General features: G+C 64.2%; 1 protein-coding gene across 4 annotated transcripts in view; it reads right to left on the bottom strand.

The window, feature by feature from the left end:
• Positions 1 to 24525, bottom strand: part of NKAIN1 (sodium/potassium transporting ATPase interacting 1) — a 32111-nt gene extending 7586 nt beyond the window's left edge. Inside the window, exons 1-3 of one of the 4 annotated variants that reach the window (XM_068917065.1) lie at positions 24447 to 24525; positions 1897 to 2034; positions 1705 to 1785 (exon numbers count right to left, since the gene is read on the bottom strand). In XM_068917065.1, the coding sequence (XP_068773166.1) occupies positions 1705 to 1785; positions 1897 to 2034; positions 24447 to 24500 (273 nt within the window). In that variant the 5' untranslated portion in view covers positions 24501 to 24525. Of the gene's footprint in view, positions 1 to 1704; positions 1786 to 1896; positions 2035 to 7893; positions 8025 to 8810; positions 9032 to 9185; positions 9494 to 24446 lie in introns of those variants that run through there. The other 3 variants (XM_068917064.1, XM_068917067.1, XM_068917066.1) reach the window with 3 other exon arrangements.
• Positions 24526 to 24626: the final 101 nt, after the last annotated feature.

The following is a 24626-nucleotide window of genomic DNA, read 5'->3' as shown; positions in this document are numbered from 1 at the left end:
GGAGCAAAGTCCCCTCCGCCAAGCCGCGTTTGCGTGACCTCCACCCGCGGCACCGCCATCTCATCTCCGCCTCGGAGAGCCCGGCCCCGGCCCCGGCCCGCCGCACAACCCCGCCGCCTGCCCCTTCCTCCAGCCCACCCGCCGCTCGCCCCTTGGTTTTAACGGCGTCAACGACCTAACGCTGCCCGCCGACCCAACGGGGGCGTTTTCGGCGGGGGCGAGGCGACCGCAGCCCCCCCCGCCGGCACCCCGGGTGCCGCCCGCACCGCTCAGCCCCTCCGGCTTTCGCCGGCAGCTCTCGACGCCCGAAATTCAGGAGGCGACGCGCAAAAAGCCCCGATAAGGCACGGTGCCCGGGGGCCGCGGCCCGGCCCCGACTCGCACCCTGGCCCGAAGCCGGTGGCGGTGGCCCCGGGCTCTTCCCGAGTGGGAGCCCCCCGGTCTGGGTGAGGGGGAGAGGGGAGGACGGGGAGAGAGGGAGGGAGGGGGGGGACGGGGAGAGAGGGAAGGAGAGGGGAGGGAGAGGGGAGGGAGAGGGGAGGGAGAGGGGAGGGAGAGGGGAGGGAGAGGGGAGGGAGAGGGGAGGGAGAGGGGAGGGAGAGGGGAGGGAGAGGGGAGGGAGAGGGGAGGGAGAGGGGAGGGAGAGGGGAGGGAGAGGGGAGGGAGAGGGGAGGGAGAGGGGAGGGAGAGGGGAGGGAGAGGGGAGGGAGAGGGGAGGGAGAGGGGAGGGAGAGGGGAGGGAGAGGGGAGGGAGAGGGGAGGGAGAGGGGAGGGAGAGGGGAGGGAGAGGGGAGGGAGAGGGGAGGGAGAGGGGAGGGGGAAGGAGGGGGAAGGAGGGGGAAGGAGGGGGAAGGAGGGGGAAGGAGGGGGAAGGAGGGGGAAGGAGGGGGAAGGAGGGGGAAGGAGGGGGAAGGAGGGGGAAGGAGGGGGAAGGAGGGGGAAGGAGGGGGAAGGAGGGGGAAGGAGGGGGAAGGAGGGGGAAGGAGGGGGGAGAGGGAGGGAGGATGGAGGAGGGCAAGGAGGGGAGGGAGGGAGGGAAGGAGAGGGAGGATGGAGAAGAGGGAAGGAGAGGGAAGGAGAGGGAGGGCAGAGGAGAGGGAAGGAGAGGGAGGGCAGAGGAGAGGGAGGGAGAGGGAAGGAGGACAAGGAGGGGAGGGAGGGAGGGAAGGAGAGGGAGGGAGAGGGAGGACGGAGGAGAGGGAGGGAGGGAGAGGGAGGACGGAGGAGAGGGAGGGAGGGAGAGGGAGGACGGAGGAGAGGGAGGGAGGGAGAGGGAGGACGGAGGAGAGGGAAGGAGGGAGAGGGAGGACGGAGGAGAGGGAGGGAGAGGGAAGGAGGACGGAGGAGAGGGAGGGAGAGGGAAGGAGGACGGAGGAGAGGGAGGGAGAGGGAAGGAGGACGGAGGAGAGGGAGGGAGAGGGAAGGAGGACAGAGGAGAGGGAGGGAGAGGGAAGGAGGACGAGGAGGGGAGGGTGGGAGGGAAGGAGAGGGAAGGAGAGGGAGGACAGAGGAGAGGGAAGGAGGGAGAGGGAGGATGGAGGAGAGGGGAGGAGAGGGAGGATGGAGGAGAGGGGAGGAGAGGGGAGGATGGGGAAGGAGGGGAGGGAGAGGGAAGGAGGACGAGGAGGGGAGGTAGGGAGGGAGGGCAGGAGGGGGCCGCCTGGGGCCGGCAGCCCTGCTGGGGGCCGGGGCGCCGGGCGTTACCTGCGACAAGCGCCCGACCTCCAGGTAGAAGCAGATGACGAAGGCGTTCCAGCCGACCCAGAGCACCAGCCAGGCGGCGTACTGCCGGGAGAGCGCGCCGCTCAGCCCCGGCGCCCCTTCGGCCCCGCTCGCCAGCGGGCGCCCGGCCGGCCGCATGCTGCCCCGCGGCGGGCGCCCCCCGCCGCTACCTACCATGATGAGGTATTTGGACCGGTACTGGATGGTGCCGAAGATGCCCAGGATGACAGCCATGATGTGTACAAAATTGGCCAGGATGGGCGCCCACTGATAGCCCAGGAAATCAAAGATCTGCCTCTCCAGCGCCGCTACCTGCGAAAGAACAGAGGAGGGGAGGGAGCGGGGAACGGACGGGTCACCGGCTCCCGGGACGGCCGCGGCGCTAACGAGCAATCCCACGGACAATTAGTTACGGCAGACCCAAGCGCCCGCGCGGTTCACCGTCGCCCGGCGGCGGGCACACACATCACGCCAGCGAGACTCGGCGCCTGGAGGCGGGGAAGGGGGGAAGCGGGCAGCCGCGTTCCCCGGCCCCCGGGCCGGGATGGCGCTTTCGGCGCTGCCCGCGAGGCCGGATTCATCCCCGAGGTCAGTCCGTCCCGGGAAAACTTCCCCGCTCAGCAAGAGCCTGGGAACGCTCACTATTTCGCAAGACCTTTCTCTCCCCCTCGCAGCCTCTGAACCTCCCAAGGGTTTTTTCCGCCCTCCAGCTCGAGCCGAGACGCCCCCGATCCCCCGAGAAGATGCGACCAGCCTCTTTCTTTAGCATCTTTTCTTTTTTAATCGCCGTTCTCGCTTGCAGCCCACAAGGAAGGGCGCCACGCAGCTCTCAGGGCGGCGTGCCCCTTGGCGCACGCAACGCAACGCTAAAGCCGGCGTCTCTCGTATCTGCCTCGTATCCCGCCGCTTATTTAGGGCTATATCTGTTACTGGCCCCAGGTCTGTTATTCTTAATTATAGGCTTAGCTTAAGGAAAGGCGGGAGGAAAGGCGGGCAGCGAGCGCTAGAGGCTTCTCCCGCTTTTTAAGTGAAGAAAAAAGCAGCCCATCGCTCGAGACCGCGGCGGCTGCCGAGCGGTACCCAGGGCCGGGTTCCCGCGCCCCCGACGCCGCCTCGCCCCGCGGGATGCCGAGCGCCGGGGCCCGCTGCCGGCCTTGCCCACTATCCCGGCAAAAAAGCGGCCGAATCCTGCCTTGGGAAATAAATGAGGCGGCCAAAGTCCTTCGCTAAGGGTTTCGGCTGCGGCTCTGCCCCTGCCCGGGCTTTTCCCACGGTCTGGGGGAGCAGGGCTGAGCCAAAGGCGCAGCGGAGGACCCAGGCGTCCTGGCTCCCCGAGCCCTGCGGGGACACGTACCCCCTCCTGGGCACGACGGAGATTTTAATTAAGCCGGCTGCAACGATGAAGGGGGTGGCCGGGCCGCTCTTGTCCATCCCACCGGCTCCGCACGGGCCGTTCGCACCGCGGCCCCGTTCGCTCCGGCGCTATTGAAGCTCCCCGAGGCGAGCGCCTTGCAAAGCGGGCCGTAAATCTTTTCAATCGAGGCATGTAAATAATAAATGATACAAGGAGCGCAGGGCCGGGGCTTTTATAGTCGCCCATCGATCTGGGGGGCTGTCGACAGAGCCGCTGGCCGCTCGCTCGGGCTCCCGGCGCGCCTCCGGGCCGGAGCGGGGGAAGCGGCTCGGAGGGGTTCCCGCCGGAGCGGCGAGGCCGCGGGGAACAAAACGGGAAGAGCCTGAAGCGGAGCGCAGGGCTGCTGGGACGAAGCCGGGACGGGTCGGCGTCCCCTCTTCCCGCAGGAGGGTCCCCCGGCAGCTCCGAATCCCGGCCGTCCCCGCGCCCGCCGCATCCTCCTCCCTCCCCAAAGCTGAGCCAAACCCAGGCTCCCCGAAGCGCCGGCGTCAGGCTCCCTCGCTGGCGGCGGCGAGCTGCGTCCTCGCTCCCATCCTGCTTTTCCCGCCGCTCCGACGGTCCCGGATGCGCCGAGCCGGGCAGTCACGCGCCAGCTCGTTGCTAATTAAGATAATCCCGCGCCTCATCGATGCAACGACTTTTAGGGTTCCCCTCTTCATTAAACGCTCCAGCATTTTATCGACCGGCCCCGAAGGTCCCGCCGGCTGCAGCAAACGGCAGCAATTAGCCGCGAGCAGCCGCCGGCCCCGCCGCCTGCTAATTGAAACGCAACGATTTCATTTGAATCCCCGCGGCCGGGGATGGGGGGAGCGGTGGGCTTTCAAGAAGGGCTGGCTGACGCTGCGGCTCTGCGGACGCCGCCTCGGCCCGACGCCGGGGTGACGGGCGCCCTTCGTGCCGCGGGCAGCCCCGGGGATGCTCTCGGCGAGAGCCGCTCGCCCGGCTGCCGAGCGCGGCTCCCCCGGGGCCGCCCCGACGCTCCGTCCTCTCGCCTCCGCGAGGGTGACGCGCTTGCCGCCACGGATGCACAAATTAATTAGCGCTGCCCCCCAAAGCCTCCCTAATTAAGTGGCCGAGAGCGCCGCGAGCTCTCGCTCCAGCGCTGGGAAAACACCCGACGCCAAGGCACACCGCCCCCGCCAAGCCGGGGCGCCCCAAACGCTGCACCCGGCGGGCTCGCGTCCCCCCAGGGAGGCAGCGCCGCGGGGCACCCCGTCCCCACCGCGCTCCAACAGTGCCGCATCGCAGCGTTTCGAGCCTGCCCGGCTGCGTTTCCTCCCGGTCCCGGCGAGCCGGCTGAGAAAAGGGTCGTGATTTTTTTTTAAGGCATGCCGCTAGGTATTTATGCACCTTTTTTCCCCAAAAGAGTGAGCAAACCATGGCAGCGCACCCGCAGTGCCCCGAAACGCGGCTCGCCCTCGGCCGCGCGGACCTAAAAATCATCCTAAACGCAACTCTGATCTGTGGGTTGACGCCGCGGCCAGAGATTGGGACGGACGTGGTGACACCGGCCGGCCAAGACGCATCCCGGCGAGTGGTCCCTCTCCCCGTCCTCGACCTCTACCAGGAGCGAACAGACCTCCGGGTGCCCAAACCAGCTGCGTACCAAAACCACGGCGCAAGATCCCGCCCGGCACCCGGCCGCTGAGCGGGTCCATTCGGAGACCAGCAGCATCTTCCCACCGCTTCCCGCTCCCTAAACATCCCCAGGGCTTTAGCGCCCGGCATTTCCTTACCCCTCCGCGGGGACCGGACCGTTTTGCAAGGACGGGGGAATTAAAGCGGATGGAGGACGCGGAGCTCGGTAAAGAGCGGAGGGCGACAAAGCGAGCGCTGAAGAGAGACGAGCGAGCGGCCGAGACGCTGGACGTCCCTTTGCCTTCGCCGGCAGCTCAGATAAAAGGATGTGCGGCCCCGGCGACTGGAGCTGGACGGGGCTGGGGGTGACGCTGGCATCCTGCTCCGGCACAGGGTGGCGAGGAGCCGGCTCCCCCCCTCCCGCTCATCGCCCTGGCGTTTGGAGGGTCCTGGCTCCAGATGGGTTTTTTTTTTTTTCCCCTACATCTCTTGCCTCGACCCCAGGGAAAAAATAACCCAGGACCAGACTGTTTAGGAGGGAGAAGGTCTGGATGAGGCCCACGGCCCCCATCACCGTTCCTGCAGCCTGGAGCCCCCACGGTAAAGAGCGGAGGAAGGAGGGGGGAAAAAAATCCAAACCGCGGTATTTTTAACTGCAATCCGGAGCCAAAGGGGTCAAAACCCCGGTGCAATTTTTGGAGAGGCGTCAATGCGCAGCTCAGCTTTTGGGATTCACGGCCCCCCGACGGGCTGTTATCCTTCAGCCGGGCTCTTTCCTCCCGAAGGCCATATGCCGCGGCCTCGCCGGGGATTCGCTTTCATTTAGCCGTGTTTGAATGGATTTTGATTTTTTTTTTTTCCTCCCTCCTTCCCCGCTGTGAATTCCCTTCTGGCGCGGACAGACAAGCTGCAAACGTCTTTCCCCAAAAGTCCCCCCATGTCACTGGCTCCCCGGTGACATCCAGCACGACCCCATCCCGGGTTTCGTGCCTGGGGCCGGCCCCGCGGGAAAGGCTTTTTGCCAAATCCGTCTGGGGGACGTTTCCCACGCCGCCTGGCACGGAGATCGGGTCCCCGACAGCGGTTTTGAAGGCGTTTTCCTCGCTCAAGGATGTCTCAGGTGCCGGATACCCCGGAGCATCCAGGAGAGCGATGCTTCCAAGGTGGAAGCAGCAGCCGGCATCCCCGTGCCGAGCCCCGCGTCTCCGCTTCGGGGACACCGGCTGCTGTTTAAATGAACAGCAAGCGAGCGAATCGACCCTTCACAAGGTGCCAAAACCACCGCGAACCAGGGGGGCTCTGTTCAACGGCGCGGAAACTGGTTCCCAACCTACTTCTGAGTGGCAAAACCCTCAGCAAAACGCACAGGAAGAAACGCGAGGAACCGGCGCCTGGGTCCCACGTGGTGAGGAAGCGGCACGGCACGGCACGGGCAGGATGAGGCCCCGGCCAAGGAGCCACACAGCCCATCGCCCTTCCAGCACCCACCACCTTTGGGATGGGGGGTCGCTTCCCCAGCCCCCCCCCTTTTTTTTTTTTTTTTGTTTCCTCCTCCCTTCTCTTTTTCCTCCGTATTCATTTAATTTTCCCCGGGCGCCGCATCCGCCTGCGTTGCCACGGCAACCGGCAGCCCCGGCGAGGCGCGCCGCCGTCTAGACGCGGCACCCCGGGAGCCCGCGGGCGCCTTCCCCAGGCCGACGCGGAGCATCCATCCTTGCAGCGAGGCGCTTCCCAACGGACAGACCCTCCTCCCAAAGAGCGCTTGGCCGGGTGCTGCCAGGAAAGGGGACCATGGGCAGCCCCGGGTGCATCCAGCCGGAGCCGACCGGACCCCGTTTCCTCCACCAGCCCCTTCCAGCCTGCATCCATCCGGGACCGCGCGGGCAGGAGATGCGGAGACCTGCCGGCGCCGAGATGGATGCTCCTGCCATCCCGCCGGCAGCAACGGGCTTATTCCCCATTTGCACCTTGCTACGAGTAACCGGGTAGACGCAAACCCAGCAGCGCGGCCCCTCCAGGACGGGCGATAAAAACAGTTTTCCCCACAGGAAGCGACAGCGAAAAATCCTCGATGGGAATTTATCTGGGGAAAGCAGTGGCGAAGCAGCCCTGACAAAGCCGCCTTCCCCCCTGCACCCAAACCGCCAGCACCTGCTTTTCCACTAAGCGGCCTCCTAAAGGACCGGCTGGACCCTTTAGTTCCCAAAATACCTGGAAAACGTGAGACCTAAACCTTATAGGGATGAGCACGGTGCAAACCACCAGCAGGCTGGGGACCACCTTCCCCAAGGTGGGCACCGCAACCAGCACCCCCAAATCTGCCTGGATTTGCCTCGTGCGCTGCTCAGCACCGATTTTCAGGCAGGGCAGCTGAGAAATGCCCGTCGGCCCCCCAAAAGGATGCTCTGGCCACCAGGTCTCGCACGGGTGCAAACAGGGCCGTGAGGCTCTGCCAGCTCCGGCCATGGGACGGTGGCACCTCGAAGGGTGACCGCAGCGCGGGGGGGAAACTCTGCCCCGGGATGAATTTCAGCATTTTTCTTCCGGAGACCGCCAGAATTTCCATTTTTCCCTGCGAACGATTTGTTTGAACGTGCTGCACCGCCGCGTCGTGCCTCAGTTTCCCCACGCGGCGGGGGCGGCATCGCTCATGGCTCTCCCGGGAGCCATCGACAACACTTGGGCGAGGCCCAATCCTGCTCCTCGGGCAGGCGCAGGGGGGGAGACGGGGCGCCAGGAAGCTTTCAGCTTGGGGTAACCCATCTCTAAATGAAGAAACTTTGGGGGAAGAGGGAGGTGAAGGCCAGGGCTGCCCGCGGCTTTGCTCGAAACCGCTTGGTTTCGCGGCGTTTTGGGGGGGACGCTGGCTCCCGACAGCGCTATCGCCCGCAGAGCCGCCGTCCCCGGGGCGGGAAGCGGCTGGCAAAGCCCCGGGAGGTATCTGCTCGGCGCTTCGGGCTCCTCGTAAAAGGAGCCCTTTGGACAAGGATTAAGCCACAGGCAATTTCGATGCTAATTCTCCCGGTTAAGTCCTTTAGCCCGACATCTGCGAGAAGCAAGAGGTAATTTCCCCCGGATCGCGCCGAAGCGGCTCAAAGGCGCCGTTAACATAATCCGATAGAGGGGAGGAAGGGGGAAGCAGAAGAAGAAGAAGAAGAAAAAAAATCCAATTTACTGACTTATTTAGTGACACCTTTCGTAATCAATTCTCCCAGGAAAGAAATACTGATTAAAAACCAACCTTATCTCTATGGCAACCGGCAGTCTCTCCTCCCACGACCTGCCGGCTGCAAAGAAAATCAGGCGAGGAATCTGCCTAGTAACAACCGCGCTAATGAGACGGCGAACAAAAAAAAAAAACCAAAAATAAAAAAAAATAATAAAAACCCCCTAAACCTTCCCGGGGCGCCCAGGGAGCAGCCGGCGGCGGGGCCGAGCCCGGCCGGCTCCGCCGAGGCGCGTTTGGGCCACCGAGGGGCGGCCGGCGCTCCCGCATCCCTCCGCCGCGGCCGGGAAGGGAGATGCCGCAGGGGCCACGGCGCCCGGGGACGATGCCTGCGCGAGCGGTCGCGTTTTTCTTGCGCTCGGCCCGTTTTATTTATTATTATTATTTTTTTTTAAAGCGTGACAATCCGGGCTCACACGACTCCGCAACGCCGGCTTCAGAGATCAACCTGCCCGGCAGCAGCCCGCGAGAAAGAGGCACAAAAGGAACTGGTACAATAAACCGCAGCAGGTTTCCTTCTAACGGGGGCCGTCCCCGACCAGAAGAGCAGCTCAGCTGCTCCAAAAAGAGGGTGCCGGATACCACCCCCTCCCCCCCCGCCTCCATCCTCCGGGAAGGGGTTTCCACCCCCTGAGGATTGCATGACGCCGTGATGTTTCAACCCAGGGCACCCGAGGGTGAGCTTGGCCTCCCTGGGCTTTTCTTCGCACAAGGGTTTCAGCTTCACCAGGGTCGGGGGGGGGGGGGGGGAAAGAGGGTGCGTTTTGCCCTCCTGCACAGCTGGGAAAAGTGGGAAGAGCAAGTCCGGGCGTCTCGGCCGCAGAGGTTACCCACCTCCGAGGGGTTCGCCTCCCCTTCCCCATTTCTCACCCTCGCGCTGCCAGCCTGGAGCACAGAAGCCCTCGGCGTCCCATCTCCTCCTCCTCCTCCATAGTCACATCTACTCTTACTCAGGCTGATCCCAGGGGAATGAGCCTGGTCTTTCCGATTTCCACCCGGGATAGGTTTTAACCGCGTTGGTTCACAACCGCTGTCTAAGCCGGCCACAGTCCCAGCCGCCTTTGGGAAGGGGGTGAGCAGACCCACGCGCAATCAGGACTCCAACACACACCCTAGTTGGGCCGCCTGGCCCCCAAAACAGCCGCAGAGGGACCCCAGCTGCCTTGGGGAAATAATTTGGGAAGAAGCCTGCACAGGCACAGGCAGCCCCCAGCCCAGACACGCGCTGCCAGATGCATCCCTCACCCCAGGACCTGCAGGGTCTGGCTTCACGGAGAAGGAACTCAGGACACCCATGGGTGCTGGCCAGGGAGGCGATAAGGAGCTGAGCATCACCAGGACCGAGTCCCACCGGCTGATAGATCCCCCACAACAACCCCACTGATAACACCCGCATCCCGGCGATTCCCCAGCCGCCTCGGGCCCGGCTGCTCTCCTTCGTTTCTCAAATCTCTAATTCCACCCACTCGATACGCGGCGCGGCACTCGTTACGGGTTTCAGGCGCACGCGTTAAACCCAAGTGAGCGCCAGCCGCCCAGACGGACGGGCCCGGCCAGTAGATGCTGCACTGGCGGGTCAATAAATCATCGTACAGGCAGAACACGAAAGCGCGAGGTGGCAGGAAGCCGTCGGCACCCGGCTCGCTCGGGGCCCGTCGCGCCAGCCGGCGAGCAGCTTCGCTGCCGGGACCCCTCGCCCACCAGCCCCAGCACGGCGGAGGAAGGACCGTCAGGCTTCCCACATCACCCCACGATGCTTTTCGGGGTGCTTTAAGGAGAAAAGGGCCACATAGGACAGCATTAGCGGTAATTATTACTATTTAGTAACTTGGTAACGATCCCAGCTGGGACTTTCCCTTAAATCAGCCTCAGCCTTCTGGCCAAACTCCAGTCCAGGTAATTGCTTCCCGTCTCCATAAATCACCTTGGGCACCCTACTTTATTTTTCCTTCTCCTTTTTTCCCCCCTTTTCCCCGCTCTGGACCTCGGATTGCGCTTGCACGGCACTGCACACCCCACCATGGAGTCTCCCGGCCCCGGCAGTGCTGCCTTCCTCCCCGGCGGTGGCCGTGTTTCGCCAGCCACAGAGGAAAGCCTGCATTTAGGAAACCCATTTTGGGGGAGGAATTTTCCCCTAGAGAAGCAAAAGGCATCATCTCGTCCCATCCTGCCTGGGGGTCTGCCCGTTTCCCCGAACGCAGCCACACTGTGGCCCTTCTCCAGGGCCCGCGAGCAATTTTGGGCTGGAAGGAAGGATGCTTCCTCCACGGCGATGGAGGCAGGGCAGCAAGAAGAGCAGGAAGAGATAATTTCCACTCTGCCTTGGTTATTTCCCTCTAGGTGTCATCGCTTATTGAAAATCCGAGCAGCCAGCATCGCATCTTCGGCTGAGCGAGTCGGCTCCCGCTGCACCTTCCCTTAGAGGGACCTGCAGGGCTCAGCGATGCCTCCTCAAATAACCTCCCTTCCCACGCCCGGCGGTAAAAAAATGGCTTATTAATGGGATTTGAAAGCCTCTTCACCGGCAATGAGGCTTCATCTCCAGCCTGGGCTGGGAAAGAGCCCTCCTCTATCCCACGGGGCTGGTGCACGCCAGGGCAAGGAGGCTTCAGCCTTCCCGCGCCCTCCAGGGCGACAGAGAAACAAAACCATTAGAGCTAGATATGCACTGAAAGTGGAAACGCAAAGGGACGCGGGAGCGCTGTTCCTGTAAAACTCGCGACCTTAGTGTTCGTAGCCGTCGTTCGCAAAGTCGCAACTGCCGTTAAACACAGCGCCGCCCTTGCCATTCATCACGGAGCCGATTTAATAAGGCGCATTAGCGGAGCGCGCCGTGACCACCGGCACGTTATTAAATGCCGCGATTAGCAGCTGCGGCGGATGGGAGCTCATTAGAGACTTCTTAAACATCCATAAAAATTGCTTTTATTAATCAGTTATTTCTCCTTTCATACCCACCGCGTTAGGCTGGCACAATACTTCGCGAGCGGGAATCGGCCCTGACCCCTCCCAGTGACATGGGCAACCAGCGAGATTGGGTTTTATTTTACTTTTTTTTGTTTCTCTGATTTTGATGCAGCTCTTTGCTCCGTGGCCCAGCAGGGTGGTGGATGCAGAGCTTGGAGGCCAGGAGCTGTGCAAACATCAGCCAGCCCCAAAGGGGAGATGCATTGTCACTGGAGGGGGACAGCATGGGACCCCCCCGAGCCCATAGGTCCCATCCCAAGCAGAGACGGGGGACACGACGGCAACAGCAGCAGCACCCCAGGTTGCCGGAGAGGCAGAGGCTGGACGCCGGCAGCTCCGCAGCATCCGCGTTGCGAGCAAAAAGGTCAAAGCTGCTGCAACGTGCGTTGGGGTTTGCACGCTGAAATTGGGGCCGGGGTTTGAGCCATCCCGGCGGCTGCACGAGGCTAAGGGAAGGGGTTGCTTTTGCTCCTCTCGCCCCGCCGCTGGGCTGACAGCCTGGCTGCACTGTCCCCCAATTTCTGACCCCGCAGCATGCTCATCCCCAATGCAACGACCCTTTTCAGCCCATCCAGAAGAAGATTTTTCAAATAAAAATCCAGAGCAGGGGGGAAAAAGCCTGAGCACCAGCTCATCTTGCAGCCCCAAACATGAGGCCAACGCTCCCAATGTCCAGAGGCGCCCGGGCGGATGGAGACCGGGGCTGCTCCCGCGCGCCGGCCTTGCCCCGCGTCCCTCTCCGCAGCCCGACGGACCGCCACGACAGCGGTGCTAATTGCGGCCGAGGCGACGAGCCATGTATAATTCACAGCGCTGGCGAGCCCCGGCCTTAGGGGCTTGTTTGGCTTTGTCTGCTCGAGCGCTGCCTCCCCGGGGAGGCGGGGGGATGCCCCCACCGACCTTCCCTTTTGTCCGGGTGCTCAAATTAAAAATAATTGGCGCCCGGAGCTGGCGCGGGCTGTCGCGAGGCAGGACGCGGCGCAGCAGAGCGCGAGGACCCTGAGCGGTGATGGGAACCGGGCGGTGGGGAAGAAAACGCCCCCGGGAACCTATCCAAAGACCCAGGCGCAGAGGAGACGGTCGGGGTGGGGGTTTCCCCCAAATGCAATCCCCTCTTTCGTCCCCCTCCTGGAGGCAGGCAGGAGGCGCTGCGGGTGCTCCCAGCACGGGAGCCTTTCTGGAGCCGCTCCAGCGCCAGCCCGCACCGGGGCACCCCAAAGCCGCCCGAGCCTCGGCGCTGTGCACCCCAACCCCACGGTTCGACGTTACCAGCACCAGCCTTTCCGATATCGCTACCGGCACCGTTGCCGTCACCAAACCGGCTCGGCCCCTATCCCGGCGCAGCAGCACCGCTCCAGCACCCGCCGTGCAGGAGATGGGGAGAAAAAGCCTCCAACAGCGCAGGGCTAAATCCAGCCTGGGTATAAGGAGCAGCAGCTCCGCTCTGCCCTCACTGGGGGGATTTGTCTCGAAATCCCGAGGGAAGGAGGCCTGGGAAGGCCAGCAAGCCCCAGGGATGCTGGTGATGAGGGCCACCGCGAGGGCCCTTCTCCATCGCTCTCCAACAGCCATCACCGCACAGCCTCAGAGAATAAATAAAGAGCTAAATAGCCCTTTAGCAACTCATTGGTATTTATTGAGCAGGTCGTAACAATAACGAGCCGCTGCAGCCAAATCAAATCCTTGCTTGCGGTCAAAGTGGGAGACGCACCGTGAATTACCAGGGGACAGCGCCGGTCCTGCGCGGGCTGAGCTGTCCCTCCGGACCCCCGTCCTCCTCCGACCGCCCCACACGACTTCTCCCCGCGCACCTCTGGGCGGAACAGGAACGAGGTCCTGCGAGACCCCCTAGGAGAAAGGCTCGAGGAAAAGGGACGTGACTGAGGCTGAGAGAAGCGGTGGCAGGAGCCCAAGCCCAGAGTGCTGCCCCCAGCACGGGCCGCCCGGCTCTGCGGCGGGAGGAAGACCCGAGGAAGAGGAAGGCTCTGCTGCACACTTGGGTTTGCAGCCAGTTCTCCTGGGCCAGCAGGGACTTCCCCAAACTTCAGCCGGCCGGGGCACCCGGCCACCCATCCCTCCGGTCTTGCCGCAGGGCAGGGGCAAAAGCGGCCCTGGACGTGGCACCCCGCTGCCGTGCAGGGGACGGGCTGCTGGGGCAGCTCCCTCGGGTGTCAGGTCCCCCGCAAAGAACCTGGCCGCTGTACGGGGCCGCCCAGCAAGAGGGGATATTGCCACAGGGTCACCAAACGGCACGTGCCGCGGTCCAGCGAGCACCAGGAGCCATCTGCAGCCCTTCTGCTGCAAGGGCCGCAGGCATGCAGCCCCGGAGAGCAAACAGGCACCCGCCCCCCGAGGCCTCACAAACTCAGTCCGCTCTGAACAGCCACCGAGCAGAACAGCGCAGACGGGGAACGCGTGCAAACCTGCCGCCCCGCCAGCGAGCGGATGCGAGGCAGCAGGGCACGCTCGAGCCCACCGGGCGGGTAAAGGGAACAGATCCATCTCCCCAGCCAAAAAGGCAGAACAAGAATCAGTCACAGCCTCGCGAAAGGGTTCGCAGCAAACCTGCCTGCCCTCGTGCCTGGCTCCGAGCCCAGCGGTCCTGCAGGATGGGGTGCTGGGTCCCTTCCCAGCCCCAGGGGATGTGGTCCGAGGTGCCAAGACTGGACCCCAGCTCTTCTCACGCTCCCCAGCCATTTATTGCCGTGAACAAGGAGGGGGAGGACGCGAGCGAGAGGCAAGGGATTAACAAGGACGGGGATGTCCCAGGGACAGGCTGGAAGCCCCCCATCTCCAGCTGCCGGGGAGAAGATATGCCCGGCTAGCAGCTCAGAGATGCCCAGCCCCTCCGTGACACTGAGCACCCACCACGCATGGGTGCAGCGGGAGCTCAGCACCTCCGGAGCCCAAAGCCAAGAGTAAGGCCCCAGCCACTCTGAGCAAACGTTTGGCCGGAGGAAGCCCCTGCCCTACGAGCCCTCAGGGACACAGCCAAAAGCACCCTCCGCTCCCACCCTGCGCTCCTCCAGGGTCGGCATTTCACCCCTGCCTGCCCTGGTGCCCGTGCCACCGGCTCCCCGCGACCCTCAGCCACGAGGCAGTTGCGTTTCCCACGCTCTGGGACAGCCTCAGGGCAGAGCCAAGCCACCAGCAGCCTTTCAGCTTCCCACATCACTGCAGCAAAGGGCTTTGGCTTCATCTTGTTTTGCTGGGGAGCAAAAAACACAACAAAAGAAGAAGGGAAAAAAAAAAAAACAAAGCAAGCAACAAGAGACTTCAGCCACCCAAGCCCCAGGCACAGAGGGACCCTTCCCAACATGCACACCTGCCTAACACTAGCAGAAACCCTCCAGGGCAAGAAATACCTGCAGCCAGCCAGCTTCTTTCCCCACCACTGCCACATGGAGCCAAGGAAGGAGCGACACGCACACATGCAAGGTTGCAGCTCCATCACACACCATCCTCAACAGCACAGCGGACACCCAGCAAAGATACCTCCGTGCCCTGCCATCACCTCTGACCACAGCACCACCAGCCCAGAGGAGCCTCCCCACCTGGCAAACACATCAGCCCCAGGTGACTGGGCTGCACTGATTTATATTGGTTTCCCCTGTGCAGCCCCCTCTGCTGCGATGCTCCCAGCAGGGAGGGTCTGGCCGGGTGCAGGCGTGAAGGGAGAAGGTTGTTCTATCAATCTGATTGTGGGAAGAGCCCAGAGTGGCTGAGAGCCTTAATTAGCCTTAATTAAGGCCATTATGGTGAGAGTCAGGCAGGAGGATGGTGCTCAGAGCTTGGCAAGATTGTGGGTATCCCTGTCCTGCCTCGGTTTGTGTCCCTGGGTGTGACAGCGTGGCTTGGACCCTGGCAGTGTGGCCGTATCCCCCTGCTCGGTTTGCTCTGGATGAGACCCCGGTGTGGGCAATCGGGGCGACAAGGGTGCTGGGACACCTGGCCAGGCCTTGGCCTGACACCAGTGTCCGGCTGTGGCTGTTTCCCGTAGGATCTCGCTCCTGGGAGCAGGCAGGGTTGCAGAGCTGAGCACCCTGCAGCACCTGCAGCCGTTGCCCAAACACGCAGCTCCCTGAAACACCGTGCTGCTGATTCGGGACCTGAAAAAGGGGCAAAGGTTTTGGGAAGAACCGGCCCAGAGGACTGTCCACCTCCAAAACCCCCAGGTCTCTCCGAAGGGGGAGCATCCTGGTGTGCAGGAATCGGGGTACCGGGCAGGGATGCTGTCCCACCTAAGGAGGCTTCTCCGTAAAAACGAGGCCGGCTTATCCTCCGTGCCAGCGTCAGGGCGCTGTACGCTCGTGCAGAGCTTAGCGGGGTGGCCCTGGGCGTCCTGCATGGGCTGAGCAGGGGCTCGGTGCTTGCAGCCCCCCTGCCCACGCTGGGGCTTTGGGGCCACCTCGCTGATGCTCTGCCGCTGTCCCCGGCTCCGGCAGAGAGACCCTCGCGCCCAGCGTATCTCATGTTGTATTTCACTCCCTTTCCCCGCTCGGGTCCAGTGTGCATCACGGACAGAGCCGGGGACGGAGGGTCCTCTGGGCTCCCGGTGCTGGGTGCTGTCTCGAGCTGAGCAGACTCCCCCTGGGGTGGATTTGCCCCAGGAAGGATTTAGACTCGCGTTTGGCCCGCAGCGCGACTTTTTTTTTTTTTTTGCACGTTCCCATGTCAATGCAGTAAATCACGGCGACGACAGCTCGCACCGTCTCCCGGCCGGCGTTTGGCAGGAAGCCCAAGGCTGCCAGGAGCCCCCGCGAAGCACTCCAGGACACGGCGTCGGTGCTCTGTATCGCTCGCGAGATCCATCGCCGGGCGATGTACGTGCCAGAGGCAGGTTGGCGCCGACCTCTCCCAGCATCCCTGGGTCGGGGGCTCAGCGCCCGGCTCTGACGCGGGCGATATCTGCAGGCACGGCGGAGAGTCCTGCCGCCCCGTACGGCCCTTCTGCCTGGTCCGCAGCGTGCCGGAGGTCTCCTTGCTCGGGACAGCCAGCAGCGTCCCGGGGCAGCTGCATCGATCTGCGCTGCGGCGGCCGAAGGCGACAAGGAGCAGCCGTCGCCCTGTCGAAGGGGCTGAGCGGGGACCGCCGCGTCCCAGCCGGAGAAGAGAGCTCCGAAGAGGAAGGAGCTGGACTCGTGGTCGGAGACAGCCTGGGACTTCGAGCCTCTGCTCTGCCGCAGCTCATGTCCCTTCGCCCCCGCAGGCCTGAGCTGCGCACCGGGAAGGGAGAGCAGCGCGACCCAGCCTCGGGCAGCTACCGTCCGGTCCCCGGCGGGGACCGGGGCTGATCCTGGTGACGACCCCCATGCAGCCACGGAGGGAGAGGCTGAAAGCAGAGAGGCAGCGGGCACGCCGTTTCCACTGCAAGGACCGCGACGGTCCTGCCCCGCGGTTAGCGCCCTGGGGCAGGACTGCCGGGACCTCACTAACTCCACCAGCGCCTTGAGTTTCCCCCGGTCTCAGCCCTCTCCGGAGACGATGCCGCTTTTAGCGCCCGGGCGAAGCGCCGCGAGCCCGAGGGACGCTCGTGGCTTGGGGCCGTATCGCTCTGCAAAGCAGCTCCGGCGGCCGAGTTCCCCCAAAGGGACGCGGTGACCGGTGCTACGCCGAAAGTCCTCTGCTTCGGTGCTTCCCGCCGGACCGGCGGTCCCGAGCGCGGAGCAGCTGCCTCTGAGCATCCCGGTGCCGAGACGCCAGCAGCCGCCAGCGCCCCTCGCCGCCGCCGCCGAGCGCTTGTGAGCGTTTTCTCACGCGTTGCTCAGGCTTCGGCGGGGCTCTGCGAAGCGCCCAGCTGAACCTGCCCCATCCTGCCTCCCCGCCGACGGGCGATTCCCGCCGCGGAAGGGAGACAAAACCCCCCCCCAGCGAGGCTGCCGCCGCCGGGTAAAGAGCGACGGGGTCAGGAAAATAACTCCTAAATAATCAGGCGGGCGCGTGTTGCCGCGTAATCCCGAGGGCCTGCTCTCGCCACGCTGCCGGCATCCTCCGGGCCGCGGACGGGGTCGCGGCGGCAGCAGCTATAAATCACTGCGAAGCCGGGGCAGCTTTTGGCACCGCCCCGGCGTTCCCGGCCACGGCCGCCGCCGGCAGCTCGCGCACAGCGCCTCTGGGGAAACCGGCGTTTTCCCCCCCAAATCTCCTCCTGCCGCAGCACGGAAACCAAAAAACGGGGCGAAATTTCCCAGCCAGCCGCACGGGAGTGGTTATTAATATTATTAATAAAACAGTCGGGGTTTAATGTCCTGTTTAAATACAGTCAGGCTGCTCGGTGCCAACTTTTCCTTTCCATTTTTCCAGGCCGTTGCATACGCGTTTGGAAAAGTGAAATGAATAGTCGCTCTGAAATGGGGGGGGGGAAGCCTTCAGCGGCCCCATCCTGAGCCGTCCTGCCCCCTCCAAGCCTCCCACGGGGTTCGGGCTGGCTTTTTCCTTCCCCCAATGCATCTCCCCCTCCTCCAGCTTCCCCGGACACCTTCAACTCCCAGCGCAGCAGCGCTTGCAGCCGCCCAAACCGCCCCCAGCTCCGCGCTGGGACGGGGACAAGGACATCGCCGGCCGACGCGAGAGCTGCCCCTCGCAAAAGCACCGTCCAGCCCTCCGAGCGCGCGGCCCGACGGCTGCCCGGCCGCCGGCCCAGCGCCGAGACGGCCCGCGGCGGGGATCGATGCGTAGCCACCGTCGTTTCTCCGGCCGGCGCTGGAGGAGCTATTACCGGTGCGGCCGGCAACGCCACGGTTTTGCGAGCCTTTAATCTCTCGCCGCGCGTTTCTGTTCTGCAGCGTTTGCTCCCCCTTTCTGCAAAAAAGAAAGGCTTCCTGCCCCGGCCCCTCTGCGATTTTAGGGGATTTCATAGGAAGGGCCGCTACGCGCCGCCTGGAGCAGACGGCAGCTCGGCCGCAGCGAGCAGAGGACGGGCAGCCCCCGCGGCGCGCGGCGGGCAGCCCCGCAGCAGCTCGGCCGGAGGAGCGACGCCCTGCAAGATCCGGCCCGCGGCGCGATTGCGGCTGCTTGAGCCGATGCCGGCAGGATGCAGCTCTTGCAAAGTTGCAAGGTTACGGCTCCTTTTTCCGTCCTCCCTTCCCCATCCTCAGCCCAAGGCCTGGAAGGACGCCCGGTACCCAGCGCTGGCCGCGTCCAGCACCCTCCCACGGGCAGCAGCCGGGGCTCGCTGCAGCCTCCGCACCATTTTCCATCTCCATCTCGCCCATCCCAGCTCAGTGCAACATCGTCTTGATTTCTTCATGGTTTGAGGCAACACATGACATGACCTAATCTTTCCTGACAGCATCTCCTGGGCCTTCCCACCGGGGACAGGGCCGCCGAGCCCAGGGGTGGCCCCAAGGACGGGACGTGGGTTCGCCGTCAGCCGTCCCCGAGTTCGCCGAGGTCCGGCCATCAGGAGGCGAGCCCCACAGCGGCAGGTCTTTGCCAGCAGCGTTTTGGAGCGCTGAGCTGGCCGAGGCTCTTCTCTGCCCCGGCCGAATGCGGCAGCGCGCCTCCGCGCGCCGACTCCTGCGCCGCCCGGGATGAGCCCAGGTCCGGCCGCCCCCTCCATCGCCGCCCCCCGAATCGCCCCTTCCCGCCAGGGCCAGCACCGCCAGCTCGGCCTCCCGGCCCCGGCTCTGACCCTTGGAGCCGCGCAGACGTTTTGCGCTCCCGAAACATCGCTCACGGAGGAAATATCCTCTTTGGTATCGGCTGGCGACAAGGTTTCTCAGCCCGAATTACGCCAATTAGGCCCGGCCTCAGGAGTTACTCCTCACGCGCTCGTACTCAGCGGTAATTATCTCCCTCCCAGGAGTTCGTCGAGAGGCAGAGTTCAGAGTCTGCGAATAAATAAAACATGGAGCCTCCAGGCCAAGACGTTTATTGATCCGCTGCCTTCGAGTTCCTGCCTCGCTCCGCAGCGAAGCAAACACGCGCGACCGCCGCCAGGCCGGGCCGACAAATAACCCAGCACCGGGTTATTTCCCGCGGCGCGGGAAAGCGCCGGCCAAAATCGGAGGCGAGCGACATCCGGAGCGAGCGGGGCAGAAAGCGTGGTGTCCGCAGGTGGATCGGGTCCCGCGGCGAATTCCCTCGGCCCCTAAACGTCGCCTCCCGACTTGTTCGGCTTCGGTTTCCGAGCGGCCCCGTCGCGATTTGTCGGGATTTTCCTGCCACCTCTTTCACGTGCCGGCTGCGGGCGCGTTGCCTCTCCGTCCTCCCTCGCACGAGCTAAGCGGCTCGAGCTCGGCGGCAGCCTCACGGCGACGCTGGTTTTCTTCGAACCGCCAACCTCTCTTGCCCCGCGCCCAGCCGAATCTCGGCCCGCGACGCCCTCCCGCACGCTAGCGCGTCACCGCTTCACGCCCGCCTCGTAGGGGCCGCCCTGATTTCTTTTTTTTTTCTCCCCCCCCAGCCCTTTCCTTCTAACCGAAGGACATCGGTCACGCTCGCCGTCTGCCGATCGCCTCGTGCCTCGGCCGCTCCTTCCGGGGCTTTCGCAGGCGTCGGCGTCGAGCCCGGCCGCCCACAGCTCTCTCGCTCCGACCCTGGTAGTTTTTCCTAAAACCTGGCCTTCCAAGGTGTTTTTCCAGCCCTCCGAACTGCTCCCAGCTTTGTCGCGAGCCCGCGTCAACGGTTCGGGGGGGGTCTCCAGCCGGCTCCTTGCAGGCGCTCGGGCGCGCGTCAGCGAGCCCTGCAAATTTAGAGACGCTGAGCCCGGAGAGCTGCTTTAATCGAGGACCGGCAACGCTCCCCCTGCCCAAACGCACGCCGCCGAAGCTCCATCGCAGCCAGCCGACGCTCTCTATCTGAATAATCCAAACACCAACACCCATATATCTCCACCAGACGACGCACGCGCGTGCCAACGGCTGTCCGCCCCGGCACGCTCCTCCGGACGCTCGCAAGGCGCCTCGGCGCTTTCGGCGCCCGCCCGGCAGCCCGGGTACCCGTAACACCCGCCGCCTTTCCCGCGCGCCCGACCCAGCGCGGCGATGCCGAAAAACCGCCCGCGGGGCTCCGCGCCCGCTCGGGCTACCCCGGAGCATCCCGCGTCCCGTCCTGGCCGCCGCGCTGGCCAGCACCCGTCGGGGCTCGGCGCGGGACCCTCGGCAGCCCCCGAAACCCGATTTCCATGGCAACCATGCAAATGTGAAAGCTTCCCGTAATCGTTAGGGAGCGGAGCGAGCGGTATAAACAGCGACTGCAGTAGATTACGTGCCTATTATGAGCAGTCGCGGCTTCTGAGCGCCGGTAATTATACCTAATTGTGCATTTAATTGTGTAATCGAAAACGCACAAGTCGAGTTCAGCCCGGGCTCCCGGCCCCGCTCCGGCGGAGCAGGGGAGCCGGCCGGGGGGCAGCCCCGACCCCGGCGGGCCACCAGCCGTGCCCCGGGCTCGGCGCGGCAGCAACCGCGCGGCCCCAGGAGATTCCCGCCGACGGCGGAGGCGGTCGGGTCGGGGCCGGAGCCGCTACGAGAGCGGCCGAAAGCTCCGCCGCCCTCTAGCCCCGGCGCGAGCCGGCGAGGGCCGCGGCTCCCCAAAAGCCACCTCCGGGTCTCTTGCCGGAGCAGCACGAACCTGCTGACGGGCTGGCGGTGCCGCCGCCGCCTCCCTTGCGGCTGCGCCCTCGAGCATCTCCCGTCTCCGCTCGGCTGCGGGGGCTGCGTCGCCGCGGAAAGGCTCCCTGGCTCCTTGTCCCACCCTGATGTAGGCCCGGGGGGGACTTCGGCGGGGAGGCCGGTGCTTGCGCAGCGCCTAGCACAACGGGGGATCCCAAATCGGCCGAGGTAGAGCGCAGGCTGGCAGAGGGGCGCGCGACCGAGCAGCCGGCCGGACCCCGCGGGTCCTCTGCTTCTGGCAAACCGCGTCCCGACGTCCCGTTGTGCTGCCTCCGATGGGATCCGGGTAGCTAGCAGGACTGTGCCTGTGCCCAGCAGCGAGGTGATCTGCAAGAGACACCACTAGTCTTCAGAGTGAACAAGAGGAGCCGCTCACAGCGCTCTCCAGCTCCCCACCTCTGGGCGCCTGTTGGCGCTGGCGGCAGCTACAGGTTCGTTTTTCATCCCCCTGGCTCAGCAGCTTTAATCTTCCCATAAAGAAAACATAAATTCTCCTGACAACAACAGGCTGCCCAGAGAAAGGCTAGTTTAATAAGCAATCATGAACCAGCAAAATCCACCTTCTCCCTCCCGTCCCCTGAGCCAGTGCCAGAGTCCGGCGGCCTCCAGAAGCAATTTCTCTTCTTCGCTCTGAACCGAGCTGCCACTAATTTCATTAAGCGACCTCTCGTTCTTGGATTATTTGAGGACAGCATAAAACGAGAGTTTTAATTTCATTTCTCCCCGTAATCATAAATATCTCCCGCCAACCCCTCTCGGGGCTGAACAGAGCTGTTGTGCGTCCGGCGAAGGACTCGCTGGCGTCTTATAGCCTTTTCCTTATAAAAGCACAGAGAGAGGCAAACTCGGGCTCGCGTTTCGTTTCCCGCTGGATGGGAACCCCCGTCCCGGGCAGACGGTTGGATTCCCTAAACCGGTTTTCAACAGCGGTTCAAAAGCGAACGCCAGTCTCGGGCGTCTCCGCTCCGGGCTGGGGGGGTCTCGCGGGGCGCTGAGCACTGGCAGCTCACCCAGACCGCGCAGCTCCCTTGTCCCGGTTCGTCGCCGGCACCCAGGCGGAGCGGGCAGCACCACGGCCAAAAACTCTCCCTGCAGGCTCAGGTTTTGGTCCAAAAGCAAGGGAAGCCGGTATCCGCCCCGCCGGGCTGTGCCCCGGTGGAGCGGGCGTTGCGGGGACGTCCCGGAGCTGACACCCGCTCGGCTTGAACCGGCGGGCACGCGCTCACGCCGCACGGCCCTAGCAGGACGCGGCGAAGCCAAGGTGACGCCCGCGACGTTAGGGGAGGGTCATCAAAGCCGGCAAAAATCAACACAGAGAAACTGGAAAAGTCCGAGGTTTAGGTATTTCAGAAGTGGCGCCGACAAGCTCCCAGGCACGACGGGGGGCAGGTCGGAGCCGCGCCGGCGCCGTCCGTCCTGCAAACCTCGGCGCGTCGCTCCCCGCCGACGTCCCCCGCGGCAGGGGCGACGCGCGCTGCCCCGGCACCTCGATCGGCCCGCGGCGCTGCCCGTGCCCGGGTGGGCAGGGCGCTCTGTGCCACCCGGAGCGCCCAGGTGCTCCTGCGCCTCCGAGACGGCATCTTTCATCTCCTCCGAGCCCGCCGGCCGGCAGCAACGCCGCGCCGTCGGGTTCCTCCGTCGCTGCGCCCGTTTCCGCGGCCGGGAGCGGGCCTCCTCCCGAAGCTCAGCAGGATGCAAGCTGCTACCTTCCGGCAGCACGGAGCCGGGAATGAGTCTCGCAGGGTGGCGCGGAGGCTGCCAGCCAACGTTGCCTCTGGACGCTCCAGCTGGTGCAACGCACGTGGCCCGGAGGCTGCCGAACCGCCCTCGGAGAGCGGGCAGCTTCGTCCCGGGGCGCGAAGCTATTTCTGCCCAGGTGCCGCCTGCGGTGGTGGGGGTCTGCACAGGCTGGGAGGGCGCTTTTGGGGGAGAAGGGCTAAGGGAGGTCGTCGGGAGCGGGTTGGGAGGCACCGATGGAGCTCAGGCCTCCTCTGCCCGCTCCCTGCCGCTCCGATGGCAGCGGGGACCGTGGAGACCCGCTGCCCTCGACTCACCTCTCATCCCTCCAGTCCTGAGCCGCCTCCCGGGGAGCAGGTTGTGCCGGGCGGCCGCGCCGGACGCCTGGCCGAGCCTGCGGTAAAGGAAGAGCCTCCCGGGGAGTCTCGTGGAAAAGCCTCTAAGGGAGGATTTTGGAGCCAAGCCTCCCGAGACGTCCGTCCTCACTGCAGCAGCAGTAGGACACACGCAGGAGGAGCTTTCGGGACAAAACCTGGCCTGAGTGCGTATCACAAAGTTTCTCTGCGGAGGAGAGCAGGAGCTGCCCTCCCGACCCTAGGAGTTCACACCAATGCATTTCTCCCTCTACAACAAATAGGCTGAAATCTTCTCTCTCTACCGACCTGGACCGTTTCCCTCCAGAACAAACGCCAGCAAGGCTGCTTGGGAGTTGGGCGGCCAAAAAAAGGTGACCGAAAGCCGGGAAACTCCTGCTACGCAAGGAAAACACCCGTCGTTTTTTTGAATAACGGGCAACGTAAGCAAATTGCAAAGCGAACCTTTACAGATGCAACCGTAGCAAGCGCGGGGGAAGTTTCCGGGCACGAGCGAGCAAAGGCGATTCCGGCTGGAAACGGCAGGACTTCAGCCGGGGCCACCACGAGCGAGGTCTGCTCCGACGAACAGCTCCACGCGCCAGCGCAGGGCGACGCGCGCAGCCCGGGACCGGCACCGCTTCTCCACTCCCCTGCTAGACGATTTGCTTCGAAGCTTCCCAAAACCCTCAGGAAAGACGTCCCCCCCACGTTTTAAAAAATACCAACGACCCTACGGCCACTGCCGGCTGGAAGAATAAGATCAACAGTATTAAAGCTGGGAAGAAACTGCCTGACAGCAGGACGCCACCATCGTCTCCAAACCTCTCTGCAAGGGCAGGTATCGAGCCGATATCAATCACACGCATCGCCGCTTTTATCAACGCCGCTCCGAGCGGAGCTGCCGGCGCCGCAGCGACTGCGGGAGCCCTGTCGACCCCCTGCTTTGTAATCCTCGGGGACATCGCAGCCAGCTTTTCGGCAATTCCCCCCGTTTTCCTCGCCTCGACCAGTGCCTGGTAGTCACCCAAGAGCCGTTGTGGCAAGCCAGGTTGTGAGGTGCCTCTTCACCGCTGGGTTCCTCTGTTAACAAACCACCCGCCTGGGGAAGCGCCTGGGTAATTAATTACAACCTCCTTGGCTCTGGTTTTATCAGAACCCCCCTGCGTACCCCACGCGCTCCCTTCGCCGGGCCCTCTGTCACCAGCCTGACGAAGACGGATTTGCGTGCGGCGAAAAGCATGACACGTAATTATTGCAAATATCAACGCGCCGGTCACGACGAAAGCTGTCCGTTTTCGCTTCCCCAGACGCGTGAGCGTCCCCAAACCGCGGGCAGACCGGGTCCCGTTAGAAGGCAGGAGAGTTTGCAAAGTGCTGGCTGCGGTTTTAAGTTTCGCTATTGTCATGTCTCGGGCGGCCCGTCTTAGAGGTACCCGCACCCCAAGAAAACATCTTTCGAGCCACCCAGCGCAGGAGCTGAGGCTCGCCCCCCGAGAGCTAACTCAGCGGGCACAGCCTGCAGTCGGAAACAAAGCTCACACCTGCTCGAGAAACATCCCCCAGCACCGCCAACACAGGGAACTGGTTTCAAATCCATCTCTCCTTCTGCAACTCCAGCGAGCGCTGGATTGAGGCAGGGGAGGAGGGTCACATTTCTCCTTGGCTTTTTTTTTGGGGGGGGGAGGGGGGGCGAGTGGGTCACGTTAAAGCATCCCCAGGCTGGTCCTCCAGCAAGGTCACCGCCGAGACGGAGCGGGTGGCAGTGACAGGGAACGTTTCGCACAAAGCGCAGCCCGGCATGCTGATGAGCGCGCGGCCCCTCGCCTTACCAGCTGCAGGCAGCAGAATCCAACCAGCGTACATCTCCCATTGCATCTCCCCATGGCTTCCCAGCCGGAGCTGCGGATTTCCCCCACCGTGCCTGCGCGTCGCCTTCCTCCAGCTTTCACCAGCCTCCCCTTGGCCAGCAGAACCAGCGCTCGGGGAGCATCAGGAGGGCACCAGCAACA

This window comes from Struthio camelus, chromosome 23 (assembly GCF_040807025.1).
Source record: "Struthio camelus isolate bStrCam1 chromosome 23, bStrCam1.hap1, whole genome shotgun sequence".
Classification (NCBI taxonomy): Eukaryota; Metazoa; Chordata; class Aves; order Struthioniformes; family Struthionidae; genus Struthio; species Struthio camelus.
This window is presented reverse-complemented; position numbering and strand designations above follow the sequence as displayed.